The sequence below is a fragment of the Ptychodera flava genome, chromosome 10, assembly GCF_041260155.1.
Source record: "Ptychodera flava strain L36383 chromosome 10, AS_Pfla_20210202, whole genome shotgun sequence".
Classification (NCBI taxonomy): Eukaryota; Metazoa; Hemichordata; class Enteropneusta; family Ptychoderidae; genus Ptychodera; species Ptychodera flava.
In genome coordinates this window covers 37,184,420-37,211,291 of record NC_091937.1, presented here as the reverse complement: position 1 = coordinate 37,211,291, position 26,872 = coordinate 37,184,420, and the positions used below count along the sequence as shown (strand labels likewise).

Below are 26,872 nucleotides of genomic sequence, written 5' to 3'. Positions count from 1 at the left end.
GCAGAATTTGAAAGTACAGGGGGAGAACACGCGAGAGGCTGAGGGAGAAAGTGTCAGAGGGGCTTTCCCCTATCTTGCATGGAAAATTTTAAGATATTGATGTGTGCAATGGTGTAGTTTGGTGAAATTTGAGAGGTGTTGTGTTTTTAATTTGTTTTTATTAAGTGAAACTGTAAGAACACCCCAAGGGACAGAGCACGAGATTGGGTTCCCCATATTGAAAATTTTGAAAAATTGATGTGTGTAATGGTGCAATCTGAGAGATGTTTCAATTTATTCTGCACTCGGTAAAACTGTTTGAAAATGACATTGAACACTGATATCTTTTTACATTTTTTGCATGATGAGTGTTTGAGTCACAATATTCAACATCCAAACAATAACAATAAATTTTATGAAAAACACTTCTCAGTTTGCCAGGGACTGAAAACAAATGAATATGCAGGAATGGAAAATCTGTGACCTTCTTGTGTCATTTCTCCAGCTGCCAGCTTCTAATGAAAAGCCTTAAAGGGACAAAGTCGGCGATTTTTCATGAGTTTTGTTTGATGCAAGATACTACTTATATTCAGTATATTGTTTGACATGTTGAAAGACACTGAATGAATGGGTGACATGCATATATTCGACCCCGGTTGTAGACACAATACATGAAACCATCGCGAAAATGAATTATTGGCCATGACCATTTTCGCCATGGTTTCATTTAATTTGTCTAAAACCGGGGTCGAATATACGCATGGTCATCCATTCATTCAGTATCTTTCAACATGTCAAACAATATAAGTAGTATCTGGTATCAAACAATATTCATGGAAAATGGCCGACTTTGTCCCTTTAATATGGTATGTTTAACTGTCAAATGGTCATTGAACTGAGGTCAATTAAAACGTATGTTTCTGTGATGACAATAGACATCAAATCAGGTCCAATAATCATTATCATTCAAGGTAACTATGAAAATTACCAGGTCCAAGGAACATATCGAAAATAACAAAGGACATGGGGTCACCTTGAACCACGAAATAGTGGTGGTACCAGGTGTCCGGAATGGGTAATTAGCGTACCCTGCCAGCTAGCTGCACCCGTCAAGATTGACCCAAAGCGACAAATCCATTGTTATTTGGTGAATTTTACCAAATTACTTTTATGAGTCAAAATTTGGTATGCTGTCACTCATCATTCGAGAAACAGACAGGTCATATTTTGATACAACATCCCCGTATCTACCATAGAACTTCTTAAATGATTTCACTAATCTACTTTCTGAGAGTCTACTAACTTTTGAGCTAATAGGCTGTGTCTAACTCAAAGGTCTTCACATGAATTGCATGCTCTACTGTATCTAAGGAGTTGTTAAATACATACCATAAGCTGGAGATGATGGTATATTGCTCGACAGAAAGGGAAAGTTTATGGTTTTAAAATTGAAATCGCCTCTTTTGTCATACAGCTTAGTATATAGTGTATTTGTCAATTTCAAACAAAAATCAAACCAGTTCAGTTTGTCAGGGCTCGAAATTAACTTTTAACCCTGGTAGTCCACTTGGGCTACCATTTTCTGAAGTTGGTAGCCCAGTGACAATGGCTGGTAGTCCATGAATATTTTAGTTTAGGGATACTGTACTCGTCCGAGTATAGCCCCGGTTCAGCAACACAAAATAGCAGTAAAACTATGGGCTTCAACTCGAGAAACCCCATGTTATGTGTCACGAACGCTTAATTTATGCTAATTTATGTACATTTTAACACTTTCGATCACTTTCAAAATCGGCTTACACATCCAAAGAAATTGTAACTTGAGTAAAGAAAAACGAAAAAAAATATTCTCATAATATCTTTATGAACTGGTATGCTTGTTACACCCGAGTCTCTCTATACAGAACGTAATACAATGATACTGATCGACAACCATAGATAAAAGACAGCGAAACTCAGCCAAGCTTAACTGACACAGTGTTTTATATTACTATTTCAAATCAAACTGATTACACAATCTCTTGATACAGAAGTGACAGTTTTGTGAATTTCAGCATCAAAACCCCAAAACTTGACACAAGTACATCTTGTATGCTGCCGACCAACAGCATAGTGTGAACTGGCATGCAAAGACTACACACGGAAAAGCAACTCAACATTCTGGTATCAAACGCTCGGCATCTTGTGAAAACAACAACATAACAATGGAAATTTTAATAGTTACCAGAAAAAAAACTCTTCACAGATGAAATGATAATTGCTTCAAACAAATGAAACTGCATGTTGACTGCATTTAGCTCGTCCCAAAGTGACGGACATCGCACGCCAAGTATTTCATGTCCCAGGCTTTGGTAGTCCGTGTGGGCTACCATTTCATGGACTTTGGTAGCCCAAGGGAAAAGTTGGTAGTCTGTGGACGCGGGACTACCGCTAATTTCGAGCCCTTGTTGTGTCCTTTAGATTCCTGTGAAAATTTTGAGAAATAGATGTGTGCAATGGTACAGTGTAGTGCAATCTGAGAGGTATTTTCAACAACTTGAAAACAAATGCATTTGCTTTAGGGAGCCTTCAGTAATTACAGGGGGTGGGCCGGGGGAATGTTGCGCACAACTGTACCGTAAAATGTGACCCTCCCCCTATCCTCCTGTCTAAAATGTGACTCTCCCCCTTGTCCGACATTCTAAAACTTGACCCTCCCCCAACCACTACGGTATTCTCCCCATAACTGAAACAGTATCAGCTAATTTACATAACAGTTGGTTCAATTGTTATGTTAGGGACAAATAACAGAGGGGAGGGCTGGTGTTTTTGGAGGGACAGTCGCAATTTATCATGCAAGAATTTTGAAGAGATATTGTATTTCATACATTTGAGGGAGGGTCACCATATTTTGTGCAAATATAAGAGGCAAGATGTGGCTGATTTAGTTGCTTCATCCAAAATCAAAATCTATAATACATGGAGTCTATCAGGCAAATTATTGACAATTTTCCCCACAAAACATGCTATATCTGTATATTATATATGTTTGATAATGTATTTAAATGTACTTTGCTTGAATTGGGAAGTAAAATGTGCATTTGTGTACAAGAAATTGATATCTGAATTTCATCTAAAAAGTTGCTTCACTATCCATGGTGTCTATGATGAAACTATGAATAGTTTTTTCCAATACAAAAATAGGTAAATCTTTGCATTTGTGTACTCTTGATTATTGATATTAATGTTCTTGATTAGACTAGAGTGGTTACAAGTCTATGGTTGTGTAAGAAATTTGATTTTGAATTTCACCAAAATGTCGATTCACTATGCATGGCGGTCTATGATGAAACTATGAATAATTTTTTTCCAATACAAAACTAGGTAAATCTGTGCATGTATGTGCGCTTGATTATTTATATTAATGTTTTTGATTAAACTAGAGTGGTTATAAGTCCATGGTTGTGCAAGGAATTTGATTTTGGAATTTCACTGAAAAGTTGATTTACTGTACATGGTAGTCTATGAGAGAACTATGCACAATTTTTTCCAATATAAAACTGACAATATCTTTGCATTTATGTACATTTGATAATTGATATGCACTTTTCCACCTGTTTTTGTTGCTTGTCTTTTATCAGTTTTAACTTTTCAAGGTGTCTTCTTTGCTTGTGAAACTTGTGGATAATGTGTACATATTTTGTTGGTGATTTCCTTTTCAGGAAATATCACACGGACAATCAAAGTTTTGGCTATAAAATCAGCTTCTGTCAAAAGTGACCCTCCCCCCAAGATAGGTTTATAAAAAGTGACCCTCCCCCTTGAACTGTTTTCTAAAAAGTGACCCTCCCCCAATTCCCCCGACCCATCACCCCTGTAATTACTGAAGGCTCCCTTACACAATCTCTGTCCTCTAACTTTATGTCATCTGTCTTGTGCTCACATAGAATACTATTCATTTTTAGATGTACAGTTGCTAACCAGTGACGTCAAATTAACTCAAGAACCGCATATTAAAAACCGGTAATCATGAAGAAAAAAACTTTGCATTGTTTCGACAGGTGGAAAAAATTGATGTAAGATTGACATTATAAAAAAACTTGCTGCCACAGTGGCGGGAAAATCTGCTGCCATATCCATTTCCTCCAGCCTCCCTTCCCCCGAAATCAAATTGTTCTCTCCTAAATGTTAGGAGAATCTTTGCCGCAAACGAGATTGCTGAAACCGAGGGACTGTGATGAAACATCGACGGAGAATAAAAATTTCCATACGGAGGCAAAGGCAACAATATAGCGCCATCAACATTAATTTATAAACCAATCTATTGTTCTTCAAGTGCGCAGGCTCCCAGAGGCGAAAGGTCAAGTTGTGAGGGAACGACAGAGCTCAGCTGAGCACGTACGAGCCAAGGAAAGTGTGCAACAAGAATCTTCTCGTGAATTGTGTCCGCAGAATTGGGGATACTGTCAGTTTAACAAAATCTACTCTCTTATCTCAGTGAGATTTACAAATACACAAAGCTGTAGTTAAACGTTTTAAGGTAAGTATGCTGCAAAGCCTATATCCGTCAATTCTGCGGTACCGTACACGTGACATATGATAGATAGAATGATGGATTTCGAAGTTTGTGTTACTCGAACATGAAGCCAGAAGGGCCCATGCTTAGGGCAAGTATACCACCAGTCAAACTTCCAGATTTATGCAGTTTTTGCAAATCTGAACTACTAAGTTAGTAAGTGTAGCCGTGGATGTCAACAGTCAAGAGCCGTGAAGGTGATATTTCATTTTAAGTATGTGCAAGTTTTAAAATTTGTAAATCTTTTCTGCATGTAAGCGTATATTTGTGGCGAGGCGAACGCATTTATCGCAAGACACACAGTGTTGGTAGAGGAATAGATGTACTTTTGCCGTGGACAAATATGTACGCAAGTTTACCAGGTGCGCGGCACCTTTCGATGATGGCGCTGCTGTAGTGTCCACATCTCGTTGCTCGGACCAAGGTCCCTATGATAGAGGAACCGTGCTTAGACACCACAGACCAAGGAGGGAGATTCTTGGACCGTGGAGGTAAAACAAGACCCTACCACCATGCTTGGACCACGGTTACAGAGCATGGATGTAGCTACCACCATAGATAGAGTAACCATGCTTGGACTGAGACAGGAAATGTAACCAAAAGCATTCCAACTTATCTACTATTAGTGTAATCTTTGTCTGAATGACAAACAATATGTGTTAATCATGGAGGTAGACAGAGACTTTTCATACCTCCATCTCTATCTGTACAGTGCAGCGAGTCAATTATTTGAGCATTTTCTCCATATTTGATGGAATAGGAGTAGCTTCGCTGGGGATTGTAAGTAACTTCTAGGGGGGTTGTTTTCTTTGTTGTAGACCTTAGTCCTTAGGTTAGTGTTGTAGTTTGGTCACATGTTTTCCCTCATAGCCAGCAAGCTTTATTTACTTATGATAATCAGCTAGTCTGCCAGCAGTGCCTTAGGGGGTAATCACATGACCAGTAGAAGTGTAGATATACCTGTTGTGTAGTATTGTGATAAAATAATCCTACTATTAATCCAAGACACTTGTTTGTGTGTATTTCAACGAGTGACCCCCTTGCCTCCTACCTTCAACTTTATGCTTACCTTGTGTAATCAGAATTTGATCAATTATCAAATATCTGCCATATAATTGCTGTTAAGCAAAGGGCTCTGTCAAAATGTAATGTGATAATGGTACTATATTGATGTTATTCATCTTTCACTTTCAGAAAATGATTCAGTCAGGTTATTCAGATTCAGATTCAGTTTCAGATTACTTTATTATCCCCTCTAGAGAAATTTACATGTAGTTCTAAACACCAAACACACAATACACACAAAGGTTATAGAACTAAAACATAACATAGTACATAAAACAACCAAAAAGTAAAAACAGTATGAAAAACTTGACATAACCCTAATTTGATTTGTTTAAAATTGAAATTGAATTCAGAATAAAACGCAGCTTCGTTCTCACAGCTCTACACTTTGGAACCTGTAAACGACGGCCTGATGGCAGGTTCTCATAAAATCTAGTGAAGGCGTGATTTTGATCATTTAAAATCTCTTCTGCCTTCTTTTTCATGCGTCAGATATATAGATCACTGAGGTTTAACTGTCGCCCATCAACAAACTTGCTACATATATTCGCAATTCTACCTACAATGCTTTTGCCACACAAACTCAAACCTCCAAACCAGCCTAAAAATGAAAATGTTAGCATGGATTCGAAATAAAACTATGATAAAACGTTTGTGACTGAAGATTGCAGAATTGACACTGAGTGATCTGAGCTTCTGAAGGCAATAAATCCTGGACTGACACTCATGAAATCAATGTGTGTTTTAAAATTCAGTTTGTTGTCTAAGATAATACCTAAATGTTTTTATGTAGGCACCCTTTCTACTGCAACATCATCTATCAAAAGACTGGGAATGACTGTTGGTTTTGTCCTGAAATCAATAACCATTTCCTTTGTCTTTTTTACATTCAAATCAAGATAATTTTCTGTACACCATTTTGAAAATTTTCAACTTACTAAAGTAGAGGGTATCAGATTTCTATAAATCCACTAACGCAGAGTTATCAGAGTACTTGACAAGTGGAGTAGATTCACTACCATGACAATCATTTGTGTAAAGTGTAAATAGAATCAGGGAAAGAACAGTACCCTGTGGAGCTCCAGTAAAGGTGGATCGAGAGATTGAATAGGTTGACTCATAGCGAACCCTTTGAGAGTGATTTACAAGAATGTCAACCATCCAAAGAATAAGTCTAGGGTTGACATTAATGAAGTTTTTGTGCCATGAGATTGGATTGAATTGTATTAAATGCTGATGAGAAATCAATAAACAACAAACGCACAAATGCACCTGGCTTTTCGAGATGAGTGTACATGTGATGCAACAGTGTGATTGTGGCATCATCTGTATTTCTATTGCGTCAGTAAGCAAATTGGTACGGGTCAAGATATAGATTTGTGTCTTTTAGAAGTTGGCAGCGAACGATGGATGTTAAAGCTACTGGCCGATAATCATTCAGGGAAGTGGGTTTCAAATTTGATGGCAACAGGGCAGATGATAGAGTTTTTCCAAATAGTTGGTACTGTATAATCATGTGCAGTTGAATTTGCAAGTGTTATCAGACAGAACATTGAAGAAATCTGTGTGCTTTGGTATCAAAATAACTGTGTCAATGAGTGTCACATACTATCTATCAGGTGTTTTCCATGCTTTGGTATCGAAATATCTGTGTCAATGAGTGTCACATACTATCAGGTGTTTTCCATGCTTTGGTATCGAAATAACTGTGTCAATGAGTGTCACATACTATCAGGTGTTTTCCATGCTTTGGTATCGAATAACTGTGTCAATGAGTGTCACATACTACCAGGTGTTTTCCATGCATTGGTATCGAAATAACTGTGTCAATGAGTGTCACATACTATCAGGTGTTTTCCATGCTTTGGTATTGAAATAACTGTGTCAATGAGTGTCACATACTACCAGGTGTTTTCCATGCATTGGTATCGAAATAACTGTGTCTATGAGTGTCACATACTACCAGGTGTTTTCCATGCATTGGTATTGAAATAACTGTGTCAATGAGTGTCACATACTACCAGGTGTTTTCCATGCATTGGTATCGAAATAACTGTGTCTATGAGTGTCACATACTACCAGGTGTTTTCCATGCATTGGTATCGAAATAACTGTGTCTATGAGTGTCACATACTACCAGGTGTTTTCCATGCATTGGTATCGAAATAACTGTGTCAATGAGTGTCACATACTACCAGGTGTTTTCCATGCTTTGGTATCGAAATAACTGTGTCTATGAGTGTCACATACTACCAGGTGTTTTCCATGAATTGGTATCGAAATAACTGTGTCAATGAGTGTCACATACTACCAGGTGTTTTCCATGCATGGTATCGAAATAACTGTGTCAATGAGTGTCACATACTACCAGGTGTTTTCCATGCTTTGGTATCGAAATAACTGTGTCTATGAGTGTCACATACTACCAGGTGTTTTCCATGCATTGGTATCGAAATAACTGTGTCAATGAATGTCACATACTACCAGGTGTTTTCCATGCTTGGTATCGAAATAACTGTGTCAATGAGTGTCACATACTACCAGGTGTTTTCCATGCTTTGGTATCGAAATAACTGTGTCTATGAGTGTCACATACTATCAGGTGTTTTCCATGCATTGGTATCGAAATAACTGTGTCAATGAGTGTCACATACTACCAGGTGTTTTCCATGCATTGGTATCGAAATAACTGTGTCAATGAGTGTCACATACTACCAGGTGTTTTCCATGCATTGGTATCGAAATAACTGTGTCAATGAGTGTCACATACTACCAGGTGTTTTCCATGCATTGGTATCGAAATAACTGTGTCTATGAGTGTCACATACTACCAGGTGTTTTCCATGCATTGGTATCGAAATAACTGTGTCTATGAGTGTCACATACTACCAGGTGTTTTCCATGCATTGGTATCGAAATAACTGTGTCAATGAGTGTCACATACTACCAGGTGTTTTCCATGCATTGGTATCGAAATAACTGTGTCTATGAGTGTCACATACTACCAGGTGTTTTCCATGCATTGGTATCGAAATAACTGTGTCAATGAGTGTCACATACTACCAGGTGTTTTCCATGCATTGGTATCGAAATAACTGTGTCAATGAGTGTCACATACTACCAGGTGTTTTCCATGCTTTGGTATCGAAATAACTGTGTCAATGAGTGTCACATACTACCAGGTGTTTTCCATGCTTTGGTATCGAAATAACTGTGTCAATGAGTGTCACATACTATCAGGTGTTTTCCATGCTTTGGTATTGAAATAACTGTGTCAATGAGTGTCACATACTATCAGGTGTTTTCCATGCTTTGGTATCGAAATAACTGTGTCAATGAGTGTCACATACTACCAGGTGTTTTCCATGCTTTGGTATCGAAATAACTGTGTCAATGAGTGTCACATACTATCAGGTGTTTTCCATGCTTTGGTATCGAAATAACTGTGTCAATGAGTGTCACATACTATCAGGTGTTTTCCATGCTTTGGTATCGAAATAACTGTGTCAATGAGTGTCACATACTACCAGGTTGTTTTCCATGCTTTGGTATCGAAATAACTGTGTCAATGAGTGTCATATACTATCAGGTGTTTTCCATGCGTTGATATCGAAATAACTGTGTCAATGAGTGTCACATACTATCAGGTGTTTTCCATGCTTTGGTATCGAAATAACTGTGTCAATGAGTGTCACATACTATCAGGTGTTTTCCATGCTTTGGTATCGAAATAACTGTGTCAATGAGTGTCACATACTATCAGGTGTTTTCCATGCTTTGGTATCGAAATAACTGTGTCAATGAGTGTCACATACTATCAGGTGTTTTCCATGCTTTGGTATCGAAATAACTGTGTCAATGAGTGTCACATACTATCAGGTGTTTTCCATGCATTGGTATCGAAATAACTGTGTCAATGAGTGTCACATACTACCAGGTGTTTTCCATGCATTGGTATCGAAATAACTGTGTCAATGAGTGTCACATACTACCAGGTGTTTTCCATGCATTGGTATCGAAATAACTGTGTCTATGAGTGTCACATACTACCAGGTGTTTTCCATGCATTGGTATCGAAATAACTGTGTCAATGAGTGTCACATACTACCAGGTGTTTTCCATGCATTGGTATCGAAATAACTGTGTCAATGAGTGTCACATACTACCAGGTGTTTTCCATGCATTGGTATCGAAATAACTGTGTCAATGAGTGTCACATACTACCAGGTGTTTTCCATGCATTGGTATCGAAATAACTGTGTCAATGAGTGTCACATACTATCAGGTGTTTTCCATGCTTTGGTATCGAAATAACTGTGTCAATGAGTGTCACATACTACCAGGTGTTTTCCATGCTTTGGTATCGAAATAACTGTGTCAATGAGTGTCACATACTATCAGGTGTTTTCCATGCTTTGGTATTGAAATAACTGTGTCAATGAGTGTCACATACTACCAGGTGTTTTCCATGCTTTGTATCGAAATAACTGTGTCAATGAGTGTCACATACTATCAGGTGTTTTCCATGCTTGGTATCGAAATAACTGTGTCAATGAGTGTCACATACTATCAGGTGTTTTCCATGCTTTGGTATCGAAATAACTGTGTCAATGAGTGTCACATACTATCAGGTGTTTTCCATGCTTTGGTATCGAAATAACTGTGTCAATGAGTGTCACATACTATCAGGTGTTTTCCATGCTTTGGTATCGAAATAACTGTGTCAATGAGTGTCACATACTACCAGGTGTTTTCCATGCATTGGTATCGAAATAACTGTGTCAATGAGTGTCACATACTATCAGGTGTTTTCCATAGCTTTGGTATCGAAATAACTGTGTCAATGAGTGTCACATACTACCAGGTGTTTTCCATGCATTGGTATCGAAATAACTGTGTCAATGAGTGTCACATACTACCAGGTGTTTTCCATGCTTTGGTATCGAAATAACTGTGTCAATGAGTGTCACATACTATCAGGTGTTTTCCATGCTTTGGTATCGAAATAACTGTGTCAATGAGTGTCATATACTATCAGGTGTTTTCCATGCTTTGGTATCAAAATAACTGTGTTGATGAGTGTCACATACTATCATGTGTTTTCCATGCTTTGGCCTAAACAAACAAACAAAAACATGCATATCTTTGTAGTCATCTTTGATATCCAAGATCGTTGTCAGCTGCCACTGAATATACTGTGTACATTCATGGATATAGTAATTTTAAACCTGTTTTTGGAAATTGTTATACTGACTTTCTCCATGTCTGTGGGCATATGCATATAAATATCAAACAGAATAAATTGTAGGAATGAACTTTAACAGACTGTCATGGTAGGTTTTAGGCTGGTGCTGAGATCACGTGGTGAACGCCTTGCTTGGCCAGCCAGTAACTGCTGAAAAGCCAGGTGACTTGGGGCCAGTCTAGGCATGTCATTTAGTTGGCAATTATATTATGAATGCACCAATTGATTATTTCATTTATATCCCGTTATCAGCCAGTTTCTGGTACAACTTTTAAATGTACATTGCATTAGTCATATTCAAATGAGCAACGTTTTGTCATGTTTACTGTAAAGAAATCATCTGATGATAAGATACGAAGTACCTCAAAGAGAAAGTTTAACCTGTTCACCCCCAATTCCCTGTACACAGGTCCACAGTCACCATTGATAACAATGGGTTTGGACCAAACCATGGTGGTGAAAGGGTTAAATTGTTACTCACACTTCCCACAAGGAAATTCAAAACAGTCACCTTCATAATCAAGAATAATAGTCGGGGGTCAATTTACATAACACAAATTACCCCAAATAAATGGATGTTTGAAATTCAAAATTGCCACCATATCAGGCTGTGCTTGCTTAAATGGGGAACATTTAAAACTTTAAGATTTTAAGAAAATCAAGATAAGATGGTGAAAACTTTTGGTCGTTCACATAAACTTACAGACCTAAAAATATTGTAAAATTTGAGTTTCCTATAAACACTGTCCCCTTCTGTATCAAAACCACATTGCTTACATTTGTTATGTAATATTAGTTCATATCTTTGCTCAGGTTGCTCTGACTAGGCTAAAATTGTCCAAATTCACTGTTTCTGTCTATTCTCAGGTATCAGAAAAAACATATTTTGAAATAATGATATTTCTATAAGTAATGGACAGCCAGAACTTCGCTCAACTTTTCATTGTTACAGTCATCCATTTCTTTGCAGATAATCTTGGTTATGGTCGTCCATTTCTTTGTAGATAATCTTGGTTATGGTCGTCCATTTCTTTGTAGATAATCTTGGTTATGGTCGTCCATTTCTTTGTAGATAATCATGGTTACAGTCATCCATTCTTTGTAGATAATCTTGGTTACAGTCATCCATTTCTTTGTAGATAATCTTGGTTATGGTCGTCCATTTCTTTGTAGATAATCTTGGTTATGGTCGTCCATTTCTTTGTAGATAATCTTGGTTACGGGTCGTCCATTTCTTTGTAGATAATCTGGTTACAGTCGTCCATTTCTTTGTAGATAATCTGGTTACAGTCATCCATTTCTTTGTAGATAATCTTGGTTACGGTCGTCCATTTCTTTGTAGATAATCTTGGTTACGGTCGTCCATTTCTTTGTAGATAATCTTGGTTACAGTCGTCCATTTCTTTGTAGATAATCTTGGTTACAGTCATCCATTTCTTTGCAGATAATCTTGGTTATGGTCGTCCATTTCTTTGTAGATAATCTTGGTTATGGTTGTCCATTTCTTTGTAGATAATCTTGGTTATGGTCGTCCATTTCTTTGTAGATAATCTTGGTTATGGTCGTCCATTTCTTTGTAGATAATCTTGGTTATGGTCGTCCATTTCTTTGTAGATAATCTTGGTTATGGTCGTCCATTTCTTTGCAGATAATCTTGGTTATGGTCGTCCATTTCTTTGTAGATAATCTTGGTTATGGTCGTCCATTTCTTTGCAGATAATCTTGGTTATGGTCGTCCATTGCTTTGCAGATAATCTTGGTTATAGTCGTCCATTTCTTTGCAGATAATCTTGGTTACAGTCATTCATTTCTTTGCAGATAATCTTGGTTACAGTCATCCATTTCTTTGCAGATAATCTTGGTTATGGTCGTCCATTTCTTTGCAGATAATCTTGGTTATGGTCGTCCATTTCTTTGTAGATAATCTTGGTTATGGTCGTCCATTTCTTTGCAGATAATCTTGGTTACAGTCATCCATTTCTTTGCAGATAATCATGGTTACAGTCATCCATTTCTTTGCAGATAATCATGGTTACAGTCGTCCATTTCTTTGTAGATAATCTTGGTTATGGTCGTCCATTGCTTTGCAGATAATCTTGGTTATAGTCGTCCATTTCTTTGCAGATAATCTTGGTTACAGTCATTCATTTCTTTGCAGATAATCTTGGTTACAGTCATCCATTTCTTTGCAGATAATCTTGGTTCTCACCAACTCAGAATATCAAGATTTGTTCGTGAAACATGTCGACGGGAACAAAGACAAAACAAAAATCCAAACCAGCTTCCAAGGACCAGAACTGTGACTATGGTCTCTCAGCGGAGAACCCTGCGCAGCCTACCACAGATCTTGCTGTCCTGGCCTGTGTGCAAGAACAGGGGGCTTTCTTCAAGGAGTTCATTGAGATGGGACGGATGGTTGGTGAGTTGGACATCGATGAGCAAGACGCAGGCACCAGCATGACAGCACTGCATTGGGCCGTAGCGGCTGGCAATGTAAGTTTTGAATTTGATTTTGTTTGCAGCGGGCGAGAGCCAACTTTATGAGGTCCATGTTCCAAAACATCTCTGTATGAAATTTTACGGTGTCCAAGATACATGAACAATGACAAAATGTCAAAAGTACTGCAGAGACTTGCCTCATTATGACATTCTGATTCTACATTTTTGCCTCTGTGCCAGACTTGATTATCTGTGATGGAGTGAAATAACGGTGTTTTCAGTAGGGTTTGAACCCACAACCTACGGTATCAGTCACCTATTGTCACAAATATTGGGTGGTTTGTTTTGCTAGTTCCAAACTTTGGACGACTTATTTTACTCCTGACTAGAACTCACTCATCCACATTAACATCACATACTGATCACAGTGTATGCAGACTGTGTTGGCAAGACTCATGCTTTGTATTTCAATGTCTCTAAGGAAGAAGAGTAAAAAGACGTGTTTGTTGTCAAGAACGAAAATCATCAAAATGTCATCAAAATGTAGTTGTTTCCCCTTTAAAGAAATTATCAATAGCTCAAATGTGTTTTTTGTTCATTTGCAATGCAGCTTGAGTCGGTTAAAATTCTGTTGGAATGTGGCGCCAAAGTTAACATCACAGATCGCTGTGGATTCACACCCTTATTCTATGCAACAGGTGAGAGAGATTTGAACTGATTTCTTAAAGCTATCACAGTCAAACATTTCATGTCAGGAATATTGCATTGTCATTTCAACATGTGTTGCAAGATGTATTTCATTTCAAGCAGAAACTTTTAATATTTGAAACATAGTGTTTCATCCAGGATGGCATCAACAGGGGGAATTTTCCCCCTAACCAGAAAATTTAGGGGGATTTCACCAGTTCATGTGTTCTACTTGAATCTCTAAGATGTGACTGACACCATTTCATGGGATCTGGTCCCTCCTGACAAATTACTAGGGGTGCCAACATGTCAGAGGGGGAATTCACCTATCCCCTGTCTAGATGAAAACTGCATAGACAAGTCCACACAATCAGAAGACTAGAAAGTATTGTAAATAAACAAACATCTGAAAAAATCCCCACGACTCATTCTGCAATAAAATAATGAGTCAGAGAAAATAGGATTTAAGTTTTGCTTCTCTCGCTTTGCTTCTTTGATTATTCATTACTATACAAGCTGTCTGGTTCCTATACAAGATGTTTGCTTGTATACATGTTGTCTGTTTGTATACATGTTGTCTGTTTGTATACATGTTGTCTGTTTGTATACATGTTGTCAGTATGTGTACAAGTCTGTTTACAGGTCGTCTGTATACAGGTTGTCTGTTTGTATACATGTTGTCTGTTTGTGTACAAGTTGTCTGTTTGTATACATGTTGTCTGTTTGTATACATATCTGATGGTATACAGGTTTTCTGTTTGTGTACGTGTTGTCTGTTTGTATACATGTCTGTTTGTATACATGTTGTCTGTTTGTATACATGTTGTCTATTTGTATACATGTTGTCTGTTCGTATATGTGTCTGTTTGTATACTGACTGTCTGTTTGTATACGTGTTGTCTGTTTGTATACATGTCTTTTTGTATACATGTTGTCTGTTTGTATACATGTCTGTTTGTATACATGTTGTCTGTTTGTATACAAGTTGTCTATTTGTATACAAGTCTGTTTGTGTACAGGTTGTCTGTTTGTATACATGTTGTCTGTGTGTATACAGGTTGTCTGCTTGTGTACAAGTCTGTTTGTTTACAGGTTGTCTGTTTGTATACAAGTCTGCTTATATACATGTATTCTGTTTGTATACAGGTGGTTTGTTTGTATACAAGTCTGTTTGTATACATGTTGTCTGTTTGTATACAAGTTGTCTGTGTGTACAGGTAGTCTCTTTCTGACAATTTATTGTCTGCCCATAGGCAGAGCACCGAATGTGGAAATCAGCAAGTGCTTGATAGAACACAAGGCAAATGTTATGCACGCTACAAAGGATGGAGTCACTGCCCTGCATGGTGCTGCATTGCAGGGTAATGTAGGTAAGCATGATTTTAACCAGATCTGCTGACACACATCTTTGGCCGTTTGTCCAGTGTTAAATACACTTTGTTGTGATTTTCAGTATAATGTCAAGTCAGGGACGTTTAACTTTCAACCAATTTAGTTTGACCTTGCAGTGACCTATGACACAGTCAGGACAAGGGTCACTGAGGATATTACATGTATGAATATCGTTAAATCTCAGTATCAGTTCTTTAACTCTGGAATTTCATGTTTACTGTTTTTATACCTTTTTACAAATGTCCTATATATTTCCTTTTACTGTATGTACATTACATCCTGATTTTCTTGAAAACAATTGATTTTGACCAAACTTTCCCTTTTCTCTCAAAATTTCTTCCTTCCCAAAGTTATATTTTAATAAGGCATTTTCCTGCCAGACAGCATCACTTTCCCTTTATGCCAAGTCAGTCAAAAAGCAGTATTTAGCCACAACCAGATGTAGTTTCATCCTCTTGGCTTGGTCTGTTTTAACAGCTTTAGTGCATAAAATCATGTTTACAGTATCTTTGTCTTCAGGGGCTTTCAAATATTTAATATTTTGCTAAAATGCATCATACGGGACATGATGATGTTTGTTTTGCTTAACAAGTTCTAACCAACTTGACCTGACGGTGCATTGGCAGGATAAGGGTTACCAATCAATTTCTATGCATATAATTTATTTTGATCACTAAGACTGCATGAAGCTGTTGATGAAACATGGCGCCAACCCCAGAGCCACCAACGATGAAGGCACCACGCCGTTGGATCTCTGCCAAGACGAGGAAACCAGGAAACTACTCCACAAGGCAAACCGCAAAGCTGATGAAGCCAAGGAACGGAAAGGTATGCAGAGATCTGTGAAGTTATATATTTACAACAAGTGTGAAAGGATACGTGTGTCTCACAAACAGGATATACTCCTACAGTTTCCAATTGTTATTAACTAAATTTTGGTTTAGCCGAGTACTTTTTAAACTTTTCTTAACTCAGTACACAATTCACCACTTCCGGAAAGGTCACAGGGTCAATAGCACTGCCATGCATGAGAAATCACCTCAAACACACTCAAGGCCTCCATGATTTCATTATTTTTCAGTTGGATAGCATATGTTCAGCAGTCTTGAGGATTTTCATGGTTTTGTTTGTACCATGGTTCATTCAAATTCCTGGTTTAACCTGTTCACTTGCTTCCATCACAGATGCTTCATGTGCCTGGTGCGGCAGTGAGCACAGCAATCTGAAGAAGTGTGCTCGATGCCATTCCGTGATGTACTGCCGCAAAGAATGCCAGGTCCTGCACTGGAAAGAAGGGGGCCACAAGGAAGATTGTCGAGGTATTTTTGTCTGTTACCGTGTTGGTTGGCTTGTAGTATGTGTCGTGTGGTTCTGCTTTTCAAATACATGTATGTATGTAGGCAAGCAGTCTCGGGCACATTCATCAGTGGAGCAAAGTCAGTCCTAACTAACAAACAGTCACATCAGGATATGATTTTATTGCAAAACTGGTTAGCCTTCTAAACTAAGCTGACTCATGTCACTGACTCATATCACAAAAGTTCCCTTTCATGCAACAAATTTTACATGTGACATGCACTGGTATTGGGGCTTACACAAAGTAGCTTCCAGAAATTCAAAAAATTTCTTCAAAGAGTTCAAATGTTATGAGTCACGGAAAATTCTGTCATTCCCCCTCAACACAAAGATACACACACACACATTAACAAACTCAAATATCCCTGTGTTTGATCTGGAGTGCACCATTGCGCATTTTGCGCAAAAAAATGAGATATGGCGCTATTTTTTCAGATAGGGATGCCATTTTGGGCGCAATATTTTTAGGCCGTGACCGGTAACTTTTCGCCGCCAGGCCGCTATGTTTTACGCCCATGCTCTATGATAATACATGGATTTACCGTAACGTGGTATAATTGTTTTGGCGACAATGACGGAGTACTAATGGATGACGTTTTTCCGACGGGACGTGTACAAAAAAGGCCTTTCAACGGGACGTGTACAAAAGGCCATACCATATAGGGAAAGGTCAGCGGCTATTGAGTGATTTTCTGATAAAGCCGTCTAGATGTGTTGTCTCCTCAACCACTCCCGACTATGAAGCATGTACAACGCATCGTACAACAGTGGAAGGGTCAGAAACTAACACAGAGACCAATGCTACCGTTTCGAAAGAAGTCTGTTCGCATCCAAACCATACCCAGCAGGTGAATACAAGTTTACAGTAGTTTGCAGATTGTAGTAAACTATGATCAAATAGCAGGCAATGATTATACATTATAGTTATTTTACACGATTGAGTTGCCGAGGCTGGTATCAGTGTGCAGCATTTTTGTCACTAATTATTTGAAATCTCTTGAGTGGTAAAGTGGCATGGAATGGTTATGTTTTTACAGCAAACAGTTTGTGAGTTTCTGAGGACAAGTCGGTTGTTTATTTGTTTGTGTGCAATCTGGTTGTGACTCACGTACCAACGTAGCAGCCACGTTGAGTGTCCAGTCATACTAAAAGATATTAGATATTTCATATTTCTGTCATCAAACAAATAGAGTAGAGAGTAATTCTGTTCTTTATCTCAGTTTAATATTCTCAATTATATGCACATCTAATATTTCACATTTATTACAAATAATTATTTTTTCAACTCACTTACTGTGAACCTTCAACTTTTATTTTATTCCTTTACTCTAAACTTGAAGTTATGTAAGATTTATAAAATACTAGATGTGCATGTACACTGTATACAGATAAATATTAAACTGAGATAAAGGACACACTCAGTCGATGTTTGAGTGTGTTTTCCATCTAAGTTTACTATTTCTCTTGATACAGAAATCTAGTATTTTACATTTTTGTAATTATGTTTTCCACTTACTTACCTCAAATTTTTATTTTATTCCTTTACTTTTTACTTAAAAGTAATAAAGGAATGTTGCATATTAGGGTAAAATCTTTATTGAAATCAGATTTGGCATTTCAGTGTTTATAGCCCAATAAAAAAAAATCATATTTTCTTCTCTTCAGGGAAAAGTGGCTATCAAAGTGGCACTGGCTGTGCTATGAAGACAATGGGATGTTTTGCAGCATCTGTAAAGAAACAAACAAACTAGATGACGACAGCAAGGTGGCACCAATCATAGATGCAGATGAAACACAAAGAGAGTGGGTTCTTGTGAAGGACCTGGTATTACAGGAGGCTTATCCTAGGGAGAAACCTGCAACTTTGTAGAAGTTACTACATAGCTATCATGGAGAGATGTTTCCCAATCTACTTAGCCTTGCCAGTATTGCACTTGTACTCCCAGTGCAAACTGCCGACTGTGAACGAGGCTTCTCAGTTCAGAACAACACAAAAACTGCTAGCAGAAATAGACTAAGCTGTGACAGACTCAACAAAGTTTTTACAATATCCATAAATGGACTACCAGTTGAAAACTTTGAGTTTGACGGAGCTGTTGGCATATGGCGTGAATCAAAGGAAAGGAGATTACTCAGCAATAGGGGACACTAATGAACTGAAATCAGAACGTTTACAAAGATTTTTTACCTACTGTACCTGCAAAACACTAATTTCATCTTGTTCAGACCAGCAAAACTGTATTATGATATGATCTGTACCAGAAGCTGATGTATGGTATGTCTGCAATAAAATATGCAACATCGTCACTGGCCAGCAGTATGGAGTTGAGAAAACACTTCAAATAAGGGAAAAAAATAAAAAAATAAAAGTTTGTTATTAAATGTTAACTCACCTGTAAGTCTGTCTTTGTAGAGCTCCTTCTTGTCCATAAACTGCCAATCACTTCAATAACTCTATATTGTTTGATTCAAGGGACAGTAGGTGTCACTTTTGATAGGCTGCTTTCAGTGTTTTTATTCTGAGTATCAAAATGGCCATTTGTAATTCTCCAAAAATCAAGTTTGTCAACAAAGTCTGTATATCCACTCTATTTCTAGCATTGTTTATTGTTGACATTTGAATCTAAATTAAATTGTGAACAATAAGGATTTACTTTATAACTACAACAGAGTTGACAAACTGAATACCTGGCAAATAACTCAAAGCTCAATAGAAAACTGCTGTTGTTGATTGATACACACACAAAAAAATACAAAAAAATTCAACATTTACAGCTACACACTTTTTTGTCAACTCCGTCAGCACACACTGTTGAATCTTGTCTTTGCCAGTGTTGCCAGGCCATCCCCTTTCTTCATTATTAGCCTTTTAGAAAATGAATTGCAAATTTACTTTGATCAATAATTCCAAGGGTCAATTTTATCTGCTGGTTGGGATCAATGGCCCCCCTTTTCGCCAATGGCCTCTTTTTTCTGAAGAGAGTGGGCCCACAATGGCCCCTATATTGAGGTCCCAGATCAAACACTGATATCCGGTAAATTTGAGTTTACTTACCAGATGTATGTCATTTTGTCCTTCCACAGGATACGTCCTGGCCTACCCTATAGACTCTGGCTTTTGCACAACTATGTCTGCTGTCTTTGGTTCTCTACAACCCAGAGTGTCCATGCACTTGGTCGATAAGACAGATGACGCCAAGAAGAGGTCTCGATTCCTGATGAATAAGCGTTTTGTGGTCAAAGTGCAGATTCCAATGAGAGGTTCCAGTGGTGCCCCTGATGGTTGTAAGTAGTCTTTCATCTACATTCGCTCCTTCTCAGTAAATGTGGTGAGTTTCATTTAGGTTGTGTATGACGGTAGTAGACGCCTCAAAATCGAAAGAACAAAATTTCTCCTCAAATTTTCATCCATTCTCTTGCCAAACCAAATACAAATCAGGGCTCACCATGCAAATTTTGGTACTAGTGTAGTGTAGAAACAAATTAGCAAACGTTTTACCTATATTTGAAATTCAACATGGCCACTATCCCTGTGTGAACTTAATGAGGAAAAAAGTAATTGATTGTTTTTGACAAAACTGAGAACACTTTAATGTGTACTTACTTTAAGAGCCTTTACCAGCGTCAGATTGTCTCGCAGGGAAATCTACTTACAGATTACAATTTCAATGGAAAACAAAAGGCTATGACACTCCATAATCCTCTTACAGACTAAAACAAACTTGATCCCGGGGATCAAGTCCCTGGCCTTTAAGAGCTTCAAAATGAGCCCTCACCAGGAGTGGACCATATCATAACAATATGAGAGTTTGAATATCAGTTCATGAGGCACATTGTAAAGCAACATGGTGTCATTTTGTAACATTATTAACACGTTACTTAGTCTTCTAGCACACTTATGAGACTGAGAAATATTATATATTATTGCCTGAATACTTTGGTTTATGTACCCGAGAGCAGGTGACAATTTGCCGGACGCAAGGAGAGCAAATTGTCTCCTGCTGTGAGGGCACATACACCCATGTATTCAGGCAATAATATTTTTATTACATGCCGCTTCACAGTTAGCACTATATGACATTTAGTTTCATGCAGGGCATTTTCAAACAATTTTACCATTATCGACCAGCATCAAACAGATTTTAACAAAAGTCAAAATAGCAGTGCGCGCATGGATTTTTACATCTAGCGTTAAGCATCTACCTTGTCGTCGAAGGGCTCCACCGGACCAACTTGAATAACTATGAAAACAGATCAGTACATCGTTAACGCTGTCTGCTAACTCCCCGGATGTTCCTATTCAAATCAATGCACTGACTTGCACTCACATAGAGGCATGTAATAAAAGACCATGTATTTTTTTAGAGGATAAAAATAAAAATATTACCAAAAGTTGTCTCATTTAATGAGTATTGTTCCTGTATTTCAGCCCCAGTCTCATTTGGTGCTATGATGGTTTACAATGAAGACAAAACAGTAATGGTGTTCATAAATGAATCAGAGCCAGGTATGATGAATATTCAGAATGCTTGATTTTTACACTCCCATATATGCATATGTATATATGGCAATGGAAGCTATTCTTATAGGCTAGGGAAATGGCGTCTGTATGTATGTATGTCTGTATGTCTGTATGTCTGTCCGTCAACATCAAAAACTCCAAAACCGCTGTACATTTCATCTTGATATTTGGTGTGTACATGGATGATGGGCTGTAGATGTCATTTTGTTCAAATGAAGTTGTCATTGCCAAAAATATGCAAATTAAGTGAAAAAATGTAAAAACAGTCAAAATAAAAAAACTCAATAACCACTGAGCAGATTACATGAAAATTAGCATGTAAGTACTTTGGCTGACATGAAATGATTGTGCACATCTTGGGTCAGTATCTTGGACTTGCTATTTTTCATGAATTTTTTTGTAATTTTCTCCATTTTTGGTCAAAAAATCTCCTGCTCTGAAACCACAAGTCCGATTGATTTGAAACTTGGTATGGAAGTGCATAGGAGTGACCTTTCCCAAATTTGAGCAAATCGTGGTGAAATTTGCATATTTTTAGTTTACACGTCCATAGACTCCCATGTATAAGGCAGATCTCCATAGACTCCCATGTATAAGGCCACAAAAAATAAAAATTTAGTTTCTCATCGTATTCATATTGCAAAAAGGATGCAGTGACACAATTTTTAGTCCCCACGGTTGAAGTCCAGTGAGCTTATAGATTGGGTCATGTCCGTCTGTTCGTCCATCCGTGAGTCCATCCGTTCATGCACATATCTCGGATATTTTGACAAAATGTCATGTGACCTTGATGACCTTTGATCTCAAATATACATATTTGTCCATAACTCAGTAACCACAAGTGCTACCACCCTTCATATATGGTATGATGGGACACCTTATGACGCCACATATTGTACCTCATTAATTATGCACATATCTAATTTTGAGCGAGCCAATAGAGCTAGAGGTCTGATTTTTGGTATATAGGGATAACTTAGCAAATCAATTTTTTTGACAAAATGTCACGTGACCTCGTTGACCTCAAATATACATATTTGTCCATAACTCAGTAACCACAAGTGCTACAATCTTCATGTATGGTATGATGGGACACCTTATGACGCCACATATTGTACCTCAATAATTATGCGCATATCTCATTCTGAGCGAGCCAATAGAGCTGGATGTCTGATTTTTGGTATATAGGGATAACTATAGGAGAGAAATTTTTGACCAAATGTCATGTGACCTCGATGACCTTTTACCTAAAATATATGTTTATGTCAATAAATAAGTAACCACAAGTGCTATGTCCTTTGTATTTAGTAGGATGGGAGACCTTATGACAACACACGCTCACTAATTATGTACACATCTAATTCTGGGCAAGCGAATAGAGCTAGAGATCTGATTTTTTGGCATATAGGGATTAATTAGCAATATAATTTTTTTTTCAAAATGTCATGTGACCTCGATGACCTTTGACCTTGATTATACATATATATGCATATTTCAGTAACCACAAGTTCTATACCCTCTGATTTTGATAGGATATTAGACCTTAAGATGTCATATCTTGTACCTCATTTATTATGCGAATATGTATTTCTTGGCTGGCCAATACTGCTAGAGGTCTGATCTTTTTTCCCGATTTAGAACCATAACTTAGACATGCCTCATGTGTTTCAAATTGGGAACAACGACATAGACCTATGTGCCCATAGATCTCAACATATACACTCCAGTGATACTTCTTAATGACCACATTTTCCTGCCCCATCAAGACTAATACTCCTATTACAAGTGGGGACTATGTCATTGTAAATGACTTGTTGAGTTAATGGTTGTATCACAGTATTCGATATATCTAATTCTGTATTTTTTCCATTTTATATTCTGAATAATTACATTAAACATATTTCACTGTCTCCAGTACATTTCATTTAAGTATTTTCACTTCATGCACTTTACCCCTTTCACACATGTTCAAATATCTGACCAGAGAACAAACACTAAATAGTCCAGGATGGGAGCTACAGTGTCATTGACGCTATTTTTTTATCTATGAACTGTGTTATCATCTGCCCATGCCCATGTCACCCCATCCCAGTGACGTTTACCATTTTATATCAGCCGTGATATTTCCAGTAAACGTCGAGATATTGATGATAAACATCATCAGTTTTAGCGTGTTCCTGAACTACATTTGCAATTTTATAGTAAACAAAGTAAACAAACAAGATGGCTGCAGCTCTACTGCCTATGATGCAATATTACCTACATAAACATTTGAACGGTTTTGAAGAACAAGGATATTTGGGTAGCTGAATATGGGAATAATATGTTGAAACTTCATATATCCACTCGCGATTGCTCATGCATACATGTATATGTCGTGAACTGGTCAAAATCTCGTGGTTTACCATCGTTGGGTGTGCTTTATTGCTTAAATAACCTCTAATTATTAATTTTACACATTGTTTGCCTGTAAAAGTACAATTTTGATGAATCATTAAATTGGTCCAGCCTGCACACGTTTGTGAGAAGATATATATAAATATGTACACACACACACACACAGAGTGTCTCCAGATACTTTTACCCAGCACTGTATCAAACATTCTGAATTGCATCTTCATGACAGGATATTCGGATATCAGGAAGAAAATCAACAGGGAGGGTTTCCTCGGCATCAAAGGCTTCTTCTGGGCTGAGCTGAGTGGTGATGAGAAAGCAGCTGTGAAGATTTATCATGGAAAGATGGCACCGTTCCAACAATGGTGAAAATCTGCTGAAGTTACGCTGACAGAAAAAGCCCGCTGAGTTCATTTCAGGGCGGTCAAGTTACAAAAATCCATCCATTCATCTATATCTACTGACCTACATTTACACTGCCATTCATCCAGCCATACATGTATTCATATATTGACCATACTGAGTCACACAAATGTAAACGCTTAGCACACACATATCACATGTGGATGCAAACACCTATGTGCATAAAACTAGAATGTCATAAGCCTTTATTTAACTGTGCACCCCATTGTCAAGAATGGAGACGCATCCCCACATATTGAAAACAATTGAAACATATCAAAGTCTGTGGGTAAAAAGGGTTTATACATTTTACCGCTGTAAATGTTGTTGTATGAGTACATGCATTGATTTAGTACTGTTAACAGAGTGAACTGGTTCTCAATGGCCATGCATCCTAGCAGTGATGGCATTGTGAACTTCCTCAGTATAAACCACTGCCACCAACTTTTTTTGACGTATTAAAACTTATCTTTTGTTTGGTCCAGTTATGGTATGACTTCCTTACTGCTGACATTGAACAAAGAGAAATTGTAATTCTAATGTATTTGGTAGATACCATGTATTTTGTGTTAATTGATAATAACCATTGATAATTAGTTATAGTTAGATTAATTAATGTTAAATAATTCATTAATACATTTGTTTTTGTAAATGAATACCATAATGTCACAATTTCAAGAATAAGATAGTAGTTATAGCGATGGCTTCACAGTCAGTAGTCAAATGACATCAGTATGGTGTAGAAGTTTGTAGTTTTAGTTTTCTTGGTTTTTAACAAGCCTGATCCAACAAGTGTACGTGTTAATTTGATATCAAGCTGATCTTGATGATCATGATGGATTATCAGCAAATTAATACAAAGCCAAGGACAAAGTCTACCTCACAGATAAAATTCCAGTTTATACTTGACAACTCAACAAACACCCTGCCAGTATTTGAAAGTTACTTTTTTTGCATAACATTTACGTAGTTTATATAGTTTGTTTACTTTCTGTTACATAGATATTCCATGTACTAGCTAGAGTGTAATATATTGATTATACTTAATCATTCTTAGCTTTAGATGACTGTTTCACATAACTATATATATGTAGAAAGAGAGAGTCTAAAATCTTATTTTCCAACAGAACCCAACACAAAGGAGAACAATATTATGTTCTGAGTACTTTGAGTTCAGTGAGACTCATTACAAGCTCTAACAAGTTATGGTGCTACTTTTATAAAATTGTCATAATTTATAATTTATTTCCTTTTTGTGATGAATATTTGTTCCTGTACCAGAGTATAGAAGTACAGATTATGCTTCAATTATTCATAACTGTAGATGATAGTGCTGCATGGAAACAATTACACATTCCAGAAAATGGTGATTTTTGTCAAGGTCAAATGGAACCTTACATCTTAGCAAAAGGTGTTTTTGACTTTATTGACTTGAGATAATCTTCTAACTCTGATGTTTTGTATTTTAGAATCAGATATTTTTGTAACTCTTGCATTTGGTTACTAGAAGAAGAAAATGTTTGAATAGCTTCAAGTGTCTTCTGGTCGGGAGGCGAGGGAAACTCTTTACTGAATAGCGCCCCCAATACTAGCAAACAGTAAATCGTTTGTTTTCACTAATCACGTTGGAGGGTCGCAAGCTGATTCTTATACGTGATACAACTTGCAACGCTATACATATAAGGCTCCTCTTTGCACATTTTTCGGAAGACCCTACAGTAAATGCCGTAGGTTCTGCCTTGGGTGAGAATTTAAAAGAGTTTTGGATGACTTGACAAAACTGAGCGTTTCACAAAGTTCCCTGTTGATGTTAGGAGATGACCAATAAAGCTGTACTACTGGTAACATTTTGTCAAGTGTGTGTAAGGTATCTTGCGTGTCCACTCTTCTTTTGTATTACACGTTCACGTGCCAAGTTAAGATGCACCATCAAACTAACGTGTCCAGTTACTGTAAACTCTGAACACCACATGTTCCAGAGAAATCCGGAAATTCCAAGTTCACATGGCAACCTCAATATTTATGATAGAAGGACATCATACAACATGAGTGCTATGTCCTTTGTTATGTCAGAAGTTAATGTTTGCCGAGGAAAAACTTTTAAAGAAAACCACAACTGTGTCATTTTACATCGATTATACTTCAACCAGTCTTTCATAATCAAAACTAAATGAGAGAAACATGGACTCGATGATCCGTCGGTTGAGGGCGCTGCATGCCAAGCCCATTTGTGTACGTGTGTACACAACATCGTACGAAGCGACGACATGTACCGCGCGCAAGCAGTATTAGTTATTTTTGTCAGATAAGCACGTTTTGTCAGATAAGCGCCGTACATACGTGCGCAACGAGTACTGAGAACGATGGGTCCTCGGGTCTCAGAAGCGAAGTACATGTACTTCGAATGTGCAAATATTTGAAATTCAAAATAACCACGTAATCCTATATTCTTAGTGTTAACTCAGTTGAGAATAAAGCAAGTTTCGATTTCGCCAAAGCTAGATGGTGAAAAATTAATTTCCTCAGAACGTTCGGTCAATACTTCATCAATGTTTCCAGACTGAAATGGACTATCGGTCTTATTTTGAGGGTGTGCTTTAGGATGATGGAGTTTAGCAGGAAAGTAAAGCCATTACACTTCGGAAAATGGTCATATCGAAGTGTTTTTAATATATGCAGAACCTGACTTCACAATGTTAAAAAACAAATCATTAGCATATCATGACGTCATCGTGTTAAAGTTTATTTTTATTTACACACTCTCACGGATGGGAAGATGCGTCTATTTTTATGGTTGTTGAAGTCGACCAAGTTTTGTTTTATTTGTATCGAA

At 37.5% G+C, this 26,872-nt stretch overlaps 1 protein-coding gene across 1 annotated transcript; it reads left to right on the top strand.

Annotated features, from left to right (window-relative positions):
* The first annotated feature begins 4,314 nt into the window (after positions 1-4,314).
* LOC139142689 (uncharacterized) lies at positions 4,315-25,908 on the top strand. Its single transcript, XM_070712752.1, has 9 exons — positions 4,315-4,498; positions 13,037-13,337; positions 13,894-13,981; positions 15,224-15,340; positions 16,041-16,190; positions 16,547-16,681; positions 19,803-20,003; positions 21,148-21,225; positions 23,867-25,908. The coding sequence occupies exons 2-9, from the start codon at positions 13,086-13,088 to the stop codon at positions 24,004-24,006; spliced, it is 1,161 nt and encodes a 386-aa protein (XP_070568853.1). The 5' UTR covers positions 4,315-4,498; positions 13,037-13,085; the 3' UTR covers positions 24,007-25,908.
* The last annotated feature ends 964 nt before the right edge of the window (positions 25,909-26,872 follow it).

Coding starts and splice junctions, on each gene's coding strand:
- LOC139142689 (XM_070712752.1), top strand. CDS start 13,086: ATGTCGACGGGAACAAAGACAAAACAAAAATCCAAACCAGCTTCCAAG. Junction 13,982..15,223: donor ACCCTTATTCTATGCAACAG/GTGAGAGAGATT, acceptor GTCTGCCCATAG/GCAGAGCACCGAATGTGGAA. Junction 20,004..21,147: donor CAGTGGTGCCCCTGATGGTT/GTAAGTAGTCTT, acceptor CCTGTATTTCAG/CCCCAGTCTCATTTGGTGCT.